Genomic DNA, 12,734 nt, shown 5'->3' with positions numbered 1-12,734 from the left:
CAAGGAAATCACTTATGTGTTCTGTGTTGATCATTTATTAGGGATTGATCTAAGTTTTTAGGCATAGACGATACGTGAGTAGATCGAGGAGTCGGAAATTGTCGGCGAAAATAAATCATGTTTTGCTTTTTATAACCTCTAAGCAGCAGATGTTACAGTATGTTGTAGCCATTATCATTGGTCATTAAACGGCCGCCTTGCTCACTATAGGACGGGGGTTTGGGGCTTAGATCTACCATGATACTCCGGGTTGGCAGACTGACTAACACCATCAGGTGATAATAGTAATGGATGGACTGGAGCCGACGGCTTAGCGTTCTTTCCGAAGCAAAAGGGTGTAATAAAACCAAATTTTCAACTCCGCGCTAAGCATTATTGCAAGAAATTCTTGAAAGAAACAAGACTTCAAAATGAATACATCATGCAACGTCTCCTGTTTATCGGTTTTTTACCGGATATACTCGGAGAATCTGCACAGAAACTTTATAATCTTGTTCCTCCATTCCCATTCTACCACAGAACAGCGAGAGGTGAAAAATGGCATCCCTTTGTTGTCGACGTTTAGTCAACCTGCACGAAACGTTTTGCGTCAACGTTTCTAATTAGAACTGCTAAGATGTGGAATGTCTTTCCGGCGTCTGTGTTTCCTGACACCTACAATTTGTGCACCCTCAAGACATCTACTGTATAGACAGGAGTTTCAGCAGTGAATAGGCATCTTCAAGGCAACCGTAGACTTCATCATTGCTTACCATCGGGCATGATTGTAGTCAAGCGCAAGCCTATCCAAGATGAAAAATCATACCGACCCAGAACCTTGTGCTCACTCATAAGATGTGCCCACATAGATAAACCACTGGATCAAAGAGGCAGTTCTATCGAAGCATCTACTAATAGATCTCATTAATTATACAAAATCTTATTATACTTACAATGGTGAAGACACAATCGCAGCCTATCGATTACATTAGCACACGCGGTTTGCAACGCCGAGCACGTCCCACGTTGGTACAATAATTACACATATTTGCGCCCGCTTCGTAACGTGCAGCCAATTATTATGATTCATACACAAGGCACGCGATGTGTTTTGGTACAGGAGGTGCTAAAACATGCTAAATTCGTAAATCTAAACCGCGTATTATGAACACATGAGTTAAACTAGAACCATTAGATATTTTAAGCAACTTGAGATTTTCGATATCGGCAGAACAGTCATGAGTCGAGTCAGTTCAATGAAATAATGTTGTTAAGATCTTGATAAGGTGCAGTGACAATATCGAATCTAGCGGACGCCTGAGAGTTCGTCCGCGTCTAAGCTTTAAGCCATGAAATTCTTTATTGAACTATAGCGTCCTCTTTGATCTATATTCAAAACTATTGCGTAGTTTAAAAGATCCACGAGTAAGACGATGCTTTAAGTAAGTGAAATGGTACTCGGAATTCTTTTAGTCCTGAAATTGCTATAACTGAAACAATTTTATAGAATGGTAACTATATATTATAATATTTTATTTTAATCGTTGGATTTGAGGTTAATTTCAAAGTTATCTACATTAAGTTTTCCCAAGCCTTTGTTTTCTGGACGACCAATATATAATTTTAAGTTTTGTTGTTTTCTCGAGTTTTAATTATTTTACCTACCTTTGTATGAAACCACAACAATGCTTTAATAACTGTGATTGTTTAACATATAAATTATATTTACTTATTCACATATTTCATTTATAGCATTTGTAATTATTTGTATAAATTATATTAACTGTATGGAAACATGTTTATTCTCTTGATTAAAACATCAAAGGACGTCATTGGATTCGATAACCATATTTTTTATACGCAGAATAAATTTATTTATAGATCAGATTAATACAACAGAGCTAATTAACTAGATGGATATTAAATGATAAATAAATAGATAAATACTAATCAAAATACTGAATACAAGAACAAAAGAGAAGAAAGAAACATCAATGAAATTGTTTAACTTGTAACACTATAGATTAAAATACTTGTATCGTAATTTTTTTTTTGTCTTTTTGTACTTTAATACTTCGTAAGTTAGATCCTCAAACTTATTAATATAAAATTAGGTAAACTAAAATATGAACTCTTTGATTGGATTTCTTACTTGATCAAATTAGTATTCAGAAAGTGAGTATAGATTTTTATCGTTGGGTTCTGTAACGGGCAGGTGTCGTGGAGTGTTCTGGTTTGACGATCGATGATTGACGGACACCCGGCCATGTGTAATGTATGGACATGCTTCAATATTTAAATGTGGTGTCTTTATGCCGGCCGTGTACCGGACAATAACAAATGGCTGCCGCATTCCTTCGCCTCACTACATTAATTAGGCTCCCAGTTTTATTAAATGGTAACGAGATCCTTATCACGCAGTGTGATGACTAATGGGATATATATTTTACTGGCCGACTTGATATGGGTGATCAGATTGACATTAATCTCTTGTTTCTGTTTCGGTTTATCGATATTCTTTTTATTTAAACATAATGTACAATTATTATCTAGATACTAGCTGACGCCGCGCGGTTTCACCCGCGTGGTTCTCGTTTACGTAAGATTGCGGGGATAATATATAGCCTATAGCCTTCCTCGATAAATGGGCTATCTAACACTGAAAGATTTTTCAAATCGGACTAGTAGTTCCCGAGATGTATGATGATGTCAGCTTTGTGTATTAGTATTGAAGTATAGATTAGAAAAGATTTCGAAATCTAACTTCCTATGTCTTTATTTCTAAAGTGTTTAAAGGTTCTAAGATTCAGGAATTTCTAAAATTTACCTTTATCTAAGAGTATAGTTAATGATGAAGACTCTCAGTCAAATCTGAAAAATTTAGCAAATTTTATAGACGAATACCCGATGCCTCGCGGTTTCATCTGTGAGGATACGGAGATAAAATATAGGCTTTCTTGTAATAAAAAAATTCTTAATCTGTTCAGTAGTTCCAGAGATTACGCCCTAGAATACTACAAACTTTACTTTAATATTAGTATAGATTTATAAATGATAGAACATAGTTTAAACATGTTTCTTTCCATGTTTGATGTAGGTAAATACAATTGCTGTCACATCCTTCATATGTACTGAAACGTTAATCAATGTTGTTTTAATTGTAGCGTTGATAGCCATACTAATACTATACGAGTAATATTATAATTGCCAAAGCAAGTGTGTCTTGTCTATTTTTCTACAAATATTTTTTTCTTTGCAGCGGTCTCAACTTCCAAGACTTGATCGTGCGGCAGGGAGCCATCGACTCTCCCCCCAAGACCCCCTTCATCCTCGGCTTTGAATGCGCTGGAGAGATCGAGCAGGTTGGCGAAGGTGTCACCAATTTCAAGGTAAGAAAACTATTCTATTTTTGTTATTTGTGTTGTAATCCAATCATTAATTTAACTGTCTTGCCTATTAGAAGACTTGTAAGTATTATAGACCAAGTCCCTTTCAGTAGTTATCCAGGTTTTGGAAAACTGTTTTTGCATCTTCTTATTCTTATAGCAAAAGTGTGTCGAATGCTCTTTCTCCGTCTGTGTATTTATAATTTTAACAAATTTAAGACAATTTACGCAGGATCCAACTTGGATCTCATTTCTCTTCATGAGGCATGTAGTCAAATGCGAGTCTAAAATACACGGACAAATACAGTACTGTTAACTTAGACAAGATCGAGAAGACGGAAGCGTATCGAATTCTAGCGCAAGAATCTTGCATACAACGGAAGTCCATTAAAAAGAGTGGATTTGCTAGCTGAGGAGATAATGTTATGTATTGTCTTGATAAACTAGGCCGTTTATTTATAGCCATACTAGCGGACGCCCGCGACTTCGTCCGCGTAAATTTCGATGTCAACTTTACTACTACCCCTACCCTATCCTACCCCTACCCTACCACTACCCCAACCCTACCCTACCCAACCCCTACATCTACCCTACCCCTACCCCAAACCTACCCCTACCTTACCTACACCCTACCACCATCTTACCCCTACCCTCCCCGTACCCTATCCCTTTCCTACCCCTATCTCACGCCTATCCTACCCTTACCCTACCACTTCCCTATCCTACCCGTACCTCTACCCTACCACTACCCTAAACCCGGCCCTAAACCTACCCTACCCCTACGCTTCCCTACCCGTACCCTACCCTACCCTGTAACTTCTCTATCTTACTCCTACCCCTAGCAAAATCGGTCCAGTCCTTCGAGAGTGGTGGTATGACCAAGAGAAATAGAGACTTCTATGCTAATAATATAAAGAGGTAAAGTTTGTGTGGTTGTAGGAGGTAATCTCTGGATCTACTGGACCAATTTGGAAAATTGTTTTACCAATAGAAAGCTACGTTATTTGCGAGTGTCATAGGCTATGTTTGATCCCCATATTCATACGGGAACGGGAACTACGTAAATGAAAGCGCCGGGCGTCATATAGCGGAATTTCTGCGTCTTTTAGAAATTTTGTATTATCTCCGAAACTATTAAAGTAATTAACATACTGTAAAGGGCAAATCTTATCTCCATAATATCCTTGTGATTATTAAATAATTTATTTTAATAAGGATTAAAGTTTAGTTGTATAAATAATGACGTAAACCTAAGTATATAAAATTAATAATTTTTAAAACACAAAAGGTACTATATCTGCTAATACATAGAAGATAGATATATGGTGTCGCGGACTTTTTTGTAGAACTTTTAAAGATACATAAAGTCTCCATACATTAAATTCAATTTTACACAATAGTTAAGGCAGCGCATGCGAATAAGTCTGTTTAAGAGGATTTTCAGTCCGACCTGTATGACAAAAACTGTGATAACTCGGCTAATATATATGATACCAATATAAAATATAGCCTATAGCACTCCCCGATAATGTAGCATTCTACTGGTGAAAGAATTTTTAAAATCGGACCAGTAGTTCCGAAGATTACCCCATTTAAAAAATGTGACAAACTTACAAACTTACAAACTTTACCTCTTTATAATATTAGTATAGATAAAGAATCTTAACTTTGAAGACTCGTCTAAATTTTAAGTCAGATTAGTGTTATAATTATCGTCATCATCATCTACATCATCATCATCATCGTCATCGTCATCGTCATCATCATCATCATCATCATCATCATCATCATCATCATCATCATCATCATCATCATCATCATAACGAACCCATGTTCGTCTAACTGTTGACGAGTTTCCTCTCAGATTGAGAGGGAATTATGATAGTCCACTACACTGGCCCAATAAATTGGTTGACTTCACATACGTAGAGAATTAAAAATAGTTTAATTCTTCTCCATTAGAGACACGTGATATTTAATTTCCTAAAACACACATAACTGATAAGTTGAAGGTGCATGCCCCCGAAGGCGAAGGTGGTGGTGGATATATTCTCAGTATGAACTAAGATCCTGCGAGCATAGGCTTGACAAACTTACAGCCTTCATATTTATATAATATTCTTTTTCGTTTTCATATTCTTTATATGTATATCATATTGTTTTTCATATTCGTATATTCTTATTCTTCATATTTATATCAATATCATATTCTAGTAACTATGATGTTTTGAATGACTCAAAACAGCTTGTTAAACCTCTCATAGAAGTTTTATAATAATATGTTTATCATATTTCATAAACATAATTGAGTCCAACTTAGAGACAGCTTTTGTCATACAAAAAATGATGGATCGAAAGTTCTATTGACCTGTCTGCTTGATTGAAATGCCCCGCCCAACTCGGCTTACCTACCACTGAGTCTGTCACGGCATTACTGCGAAGGTGTTCACGACATTGAGTTACTACGTTCTAGAGAAGACACCACTCATCACTACTATGTTCCGTTCAACTGCGGCGATATCGCCGTACTTCATACTTTCTTGCTAGCTTACAATTTTCAGCGAAACGCATAAGCGTCACGTAATTCATGGCGCTTACGACATTTTCGTACGGTCGCAGAAAACGGTCCACGAATATTTTAATACTATGAGTAGCTTAAATAATGTTTTAGTGCTACACCAAACACTTTAATCAGTAAACTAAACGTTGGTAGTGGACTCAGGGGCGTACCTTCTGCCGTATCAGTCGTATCAATGATATGGGGCCTTCGGTGTACAGGGGCCCCCTGATGAGTGAAACAAAAATTATTAAATTAACGTAAAATTAAATCCACAATCTCTCCTAATCTGGTGTTTCCCGAAGAAAAACACAAAAAAGACTGTATTTGTGTTTTTTTTCACTTTAGAGAAGACAAAAGTAATCTTTGCTTTCTCAAGTTAGCATGCGCCCAAAATTTGTAAATAACCTACATACTCGTAGGTAAATACTGTCATATTTATTTTCAGCGAGCATTTTTGTTTCTTTTGTGTGAAATATTTACCCTTCATTTGGGCCCGCAACTAAGTTGATACAGGGCCCGTTCAAGGCACGCTACGTCACTGTTAGTAGTAACTCAATGGATCGAGATTTCAATAAGTAGCTTACTAGTATATATTGAGCATGTTGCAAATAGGATTTCTTTAAACTGCTTGCATTTAAAACGATAATATTACCTTGTAATACCTTCGCTACCTAGCGAACCCAAGTCCAGGTAATGCTTCTTAGGAAATAGCTAACAATAGCATAAGTGACTTAAGTAATATTTGCCTTAGAACAAAGCCACGAACTAAGTAATGCGCTTAGTAGAAGTTAAGCTAATAATAAAATCTTTTAGCAAACTGTAACTTTGCACTTAATTCTGTGAAGGCATCGTAACTACCTGTTCACTAAAAATTGGTATTACTTGTTTGTTTTTTATTTAATAGTAATTTAGGTATTTCAGTAACTACTTAGTCAAGTTTTTCAATACCTTCTACTGTATTATCTACCTTATCCAAAGGGAGCAGGTACCAAAGACACAGAACGACTTCTAAATTTCTCATGATTGTTTATTTTTAACAGAATGCAAGAAGGGTTATGTTTTTCGATTATTAATAATTCATAGTACCTATATGTACCTATGTATTATTATTTATCAGCTCATATCTTCCAAATCTCTGAAACGATTTTTCGTAATTAAGATCCTGTTAAAACACAAATGTAAATATGGGAGCCAAATCCAAGATCACTAAATGTGTGTCATTATCAATTTTGCCAATAAAAGAAATGATATCTAAGTGGGTGCCAAATTCTATAGGTTAGAGAACTTAAAATACATTGAAACTCAAGTTTTGAATCGCCTAGCTACCTAAATACCATGCCTAAGCGGAGCTTGGCTTTCGCTTGATGCAGTGACATTCATCATCATCATTATCAACCCATAATCAGTTCACTGCTGAGCTCTCAGACTGAGAGGGGTAAGGCAATTAGTCCACCACGCTCGCCCAATGCGGATTGGCAGACTTCACACACGAAGAGAATTCTCCTCACGATGTTTTCATTCACCGTTTGAGACACGTGATATTTAATTTCTTAAAATGCACACAACTGAAAAGTTGGAGGTGCATGCCCCGGACCGGAATCGGAGGCAGGGGTCATATCCACTGGGCTATCACGGCAGTGACATTAGAATTATAATAAGCTGTTTTGCTGTCCTAACTCTTACATTTTCCTCAGGTTGGAGACCAAGTGGTCGCCCTACCCGAGTACCGCGCTTGGGCGGAGCTGGCCGCCGTGCCTGCGCAGTATGTCTACGCCTTGCCCGAGGGCATGTCAGCTCTGGACGCCGTGGCGATCACCACCAACTATGTGGTGGCCTATCTGCTGCTCTTCGAGATGGCGAACCTGACGCCCGGCAAGAGCCTCCTCGTGCACTCCGCTGGAGGTGGTGTGGTGAGTCGATTTTTATGAATTGATAACTCCTGGGAGGGTTAACCAAAGTCAAAGTCAAAATTTATTTATTTCAATTAGGCTTAGTTTACAAGCACTTTTGAAAGGTCAAGATTATGTCTTAATTTAATTTAATTTAATGGTGGTAATAATAGTCGAAAACTTAAAACTAAAGTTACGAGGGTTCCAAACGCGCCTTGGTCCGAGAAGAGCCCACAACAAACTCAGCCAAGGTTTTTTATTTTGTTTACCGCTTCGTAACGTAATGCGTTACGGCGCCATTCAGTCTGGTTTCCCTTTCTCTCACGTATAGGGTAGCAGGTATAAGTTGTCACGCTCGCCGTAACTGCCCTTTTGCTAAATCCATTCTCAGCGGACATCTACTAACTGTAAACTACCTGTAAATTTCGCCTTTCTACGTCAAGCTGTTTTCTATATTTCGACATTCTTGGATGTACTAGCTTTTTTTTCAAACAGTGTTGCATTTTCAATTTTTTGCGTTGGAAATAGACCTTCATGTAACTGCATACTATGTATATTTAAACGCTTTTTAACGTCTGATAAAAAGCTATTTCCGTTCTGTTTTCTGTTCGTGCGAATGAAGGCTTAAGTCACTTGCACCACCCCTGTGTTCATAATTCACATCCACGAATCTGTGTATGGAACTTTCAAAAAACATTTCTGTATAACCTATAAAAACACTCCTTTTATTATAATTTTATTATAATATAAATCATCAGAATGATGATTTATATTATATTAAAATTCTATAATTTACTTATTTACTTTTTAAACCCCAGTAGCTCCACGGTTAAAGATGCCGGACTTCAATCTGTGATAGTTATGATCTGGGTTTGATCCCCGCTCGTTGGACTATGTACCAACTCCTAGCAAAAGCTTTACGCGAGGAGTATTGATCATGTTGAAAAATAGTTAATACTTGAAAAAAAAAATATATAGCGGGCAATGAATTCCAAAACTAATAATGGAGTGTCTATGTAGTTATTATCCACGCAAAAAACAGATAACAACAACCGGTCTCGTGGGAGCCGAGCTTGGGTAACTACAACTAGTGCCCGACTGCCCACTAAATAATTAGACGCCGACAAGATTACATTCTTGTTTTCCTACAATCTCGTCTAATTAAAAATTAAAACATTTGCTGGAGAGAAAAATACTCGGTATTTCCTTCATTAAAAAGAAGTTCGAGGTACGAGTAACTACTTGAGGGAACTTTGTGCCTTAACAACACAGAGTGACACAGATTAATCAATAATAGGCAGATAGATGGAAAACGACGGTGTCGTAGCCCCGTGAAATGCCAAATACAAAAACGAATACATTCTCGAGTCAGTACGACACGAAGCGTCGCATCAGTAATTTTTAATATTATTCAAGAAAAATGGCATCTTGTGTTTTTAAATATTCAACACAAACAACCCATATTCGGCTCACTGCTGAACTCGAGTCTCCTCTCAGAATGAGAGGGCCAAAATTCAGATATGTGCATTTTAATTTCATAATATCTGAAATTTGGCCTATGTCTCTTGGATCGGTCTTGAGCCGTTTGCATCCAGCAACTCCATGTCATCATCATCATCATTATCAACCCATATTCGGCTCACTGTTGAGCACGAGTCTCCTCTCAGAACGAGAGAGGTGAGGCCTAAAGTCCACCACGCTGGCCCAATGCGGATTGACACACGAAGAGAATTAAGAAAATTCTCAGGTATGCAGGTTTCCTCACGAAGTTTTTCCTTCACCGTTTGAGACACGTGATATTTAATTTTTTAAAATGCACACAACTGAAAAGTAGTGCATGCCTTGGACTGGATTCGAATCTACGCGCTCCGAATCGAAGGCAGATTTAATATCTGGGCTATCACGTTTTCAACGTTCCAATTAGCAGTTTAAAATATAGATTTGTAATAAAGGAAAAGATTGCATTGATCTAAAAACAACATTTCCGGAAGGCGGTAATGCAATGTGATTGCTTTATACCCAATACCTATTCAGCTCCCGGAGTCGGTTGCCCGCCATTACTCAGTGTCAGTTACACGGACTAGATTGAATTGCAAAATACGAGCGAAACCCTGCAAGAATGATTTGATAACCGCAAATCTATTTACCTGGATTTAAAGTTAGTAGGTAGGCGAAGTAGATATTTAGTGTAGAAAGCACATAAGCAGTAGGAAAACTTTCTTTATCTACGTACTATATATTACATTTTTTTATACTTTACAAGTTAGCTTGTCTACAATCTCACCTGATGGTAAGTGATGATGCAATCTAAGATGGAAGCGGGCCAACTTGTTAAGAGGATGATGAAAATATCGGTTTCGGTTTCTACACGATAACGTACCGGAATGCTAAATCGCTTGGCGGACGTCTTTGCCGGCAGGGTGGTAAATAGCTACGGCCGAAGCCTTCCAGCAGCCAGACCTGTACCAATTGAGAAAACCTCAATCGACCCAGCCGGGGTCGAACCCAGGACCTCCGTCTTGTAAATCCACCTCACATATCTCTGCGTCACGGATGCCGTCAAATTATCACTCTAGTTACGAGTACTTAGTATAAATAATTATCATACTTACGAGCCGTCAAGCACGCAGCGACCAACAGACGATCAGTTATAGCCGTGGGTACTGCAGAAACGTGGGTATATACTTGATCGTCAATGGCATGTGTGCATTTAAAAAAAAATATTACGTGTCAAACGGTGAAGGAAAAACATCGTGAGGAAACCTGCTTTCCTGAGAATTTACCTAATTCTCTTCGTGTGCCAATCCACATTGGGCCAGCGTGGTGGACTATTGTCCTAACCCCTCTCATTCTGAGAGGAGACTCGTGCTCAGCAGTGAGCCGAATATGGGTTGATAATGATGATGACACGGAGTTACTGAATGCAAACGGCTCAAGACCGATTCAAGAGACATAGTGTTTGGAAGTTCGAGGTTTATGATGAGCACTGGACGTCCATCCGCTGATTATGATGATAATGAGATCTAGGTCGGAGATCCATAAAAAAAACATCGACGCAGTTTCAGTGATTCACTTATTTTATTTAATTAAGCTTGTTGATTAATACAATATTGTAAAAATAAACAAATCAAATGAGAAAATAACAAACAGTTTAATGCTAATATACAAGTAGATAGCGAAGACTAGCAGTTTTCTGACTGACACTGACATAAAATACAATAGGTACTTACTTACTTCTTAGTACTTAATTTTAGTACAGATAATGTTTTTTTCTTTGATAATAAGCTGCAGTTTAATTTATAAATCATATAGTTAAAATAATTAATAATTCGATTCGAAGTTTTCTTGAAATAATAATTTATAAAAATTTTAATAAAAAAAATTCAACCGACTTCCAACTCAAAAATTAACCTAAACTAAAAAGCAAAAAATAACACTATGTGCTACCTTCTGATCAGTTTGAAGGCGGTGCCAATCCTGTGTCATGTTTTAATTAAAGCCGTTTCTGAAAGAACCACAGAAATTGTGTAATTTAAACGGCTTGAATTAAAACATCACTGGCTTGGCACCGCCTTCAAACTGATCAGAAGGTAGCACATAGTGTTATTTTTTGCTTTTTAGTTTAGGTTAATTTTTGAGTTGGAAGTCGGTTGAATTTTTTTTATTAAAATTTTTATTTTTTAATTTTTAGTGTTAGCATACCTACTGAGTGTGAACCAAACATAATGAGCAAATAGTTGAAACGTTATTTTCTTATGATAAGTATCTAAGTCCTACAATCCCAATTTTAAAAATACTATCTTAACTCATTTACAAAATTTCACTCCCCCTTTATCCACACGTAATATGAATATTCAGAAAAACGTGAAAGGTGACTGTCCTCCGTCTTCATCACCAGATCGTCTATGCAGTCACAATCCATATGGGTGGAAAGTTCTCATCAATATAAAATTTATCAAGTCCAAACACAAGGTAGCTACTGTGAACCGTCGAGGAGTTCCCTTAACTCTCCGTCATCTTCATCACCAGATCCCCTATACAGTCACAATCCATATGGATGGAAAGTTCTCATCAATATAAAATTTATCAAGTCCAAACACAAGGTAGCTACTGTGAACCGTCGAAGAGTTCCCTTAACTCTCCTTCATCTTCATCACCAGACCTCTAATACAGTCACAACCTATCCAGGTGGAAAGTTCTCATCAACACAAAATTATCAAGTCCAAACACAAGTTAACTACTGTGAACCGTCGAGGAGTTCTCTTCACTGTCCTTCGTCTTCATCATCAGACCCTTAATACAGTCACAACCCATCTAGGTAGAAAGTTCTCATCAATACAAATAAATCAAGCCCAAACAAAAGGTACCTGCTGTAAATCGTTGACGAGTTCCATCGTCTGTGTGTCGGCTCCATCATCAGATCACCTCCAGACCTTCATAAAATTGTAGTGGTTTAAAATACCTTATGGAAACACTAACAAACGCACAAGCCCTCTCTACAATTTTCGAAAGTTTCCCTCGATTTCTCCAGGATGCCATCATCAGATCCTGACATGAAAAAAATGGGACCACCCTGGAATCAAACCCTTCAAAACAAAAAAAGAATTTTTAAAATCGGTCCACAAATGACGGAATTATCGCTGGACATACATAAAAAAAAAAAAAAAAAAAAAAAATATACATACAGCCGAACGTAGAACCTCCTCCTTTTTGGAAGTCGGTTAAAAATAACTAAATTATCATTCTTAAGATAAGAGCGCGCAGCGCGTCGGTACGATATGGATAAAATTCGAAGCGCGAACGAGACGCCGAATTATGACTTTCACGTGAGTGAAAAACAAAAGCGTTTGACGCGCGACGCAAATTTTATGACGTGAGCGCCAAAACCATTTTTACCTATTTGCAAGTAAATTAAACAAC

General features: G+C 37.4%; 1 protein-coding gene across 2 annotated transcripts in view; it reads left to right on the top strand.

Annotated features, from left to right (window-relative positions):
• Nucleotides 1–12,734, top strand: part of LOC112058000 (synaptic vesicle membrane protein VAT-1 homolog-like) — a 59,471-nt gene that overhangs the window by 28,229 nt on the left and 18,508 nt on the right. For both annotated transcript variants that reach the window (XM_024098643.2, XM_024098642.2), the window contains exons 2-3: nt 3,239–3,368; nt 7,620–7,835. In XM_024098643.2, coding sequence (XP_023954411.1) covers nt 3,239–3,368; nt 7,620–7,835 — 346 coding nt within the window. The remainder of the gene's footprint in view (nt 1–3,238; nt 3,369–7,619; nt 7,836–12,734) is intronic.

Source organism: Bicyclus anynana, chromosome 20 (assembly GCF_947172395.1).
Source record: "Bicyclus anynana chromosome 20, ilBicAnyn1.1, whole genome shotgun sequence".
In the NCBI taxonomy this organism is placed as follows: domain Eukaryota; kingdom Metazoa; phylum Arthropoda; class Insecta; order Lepidoptera; family Nymphalidae; genus Bicyclus; species Bicyclus anynana.
The sequence above is the reverse complement of the archived record's forward strand: the minus strand, read 5'-3'. Positions and strand labels throughout refer to the sequence as shown.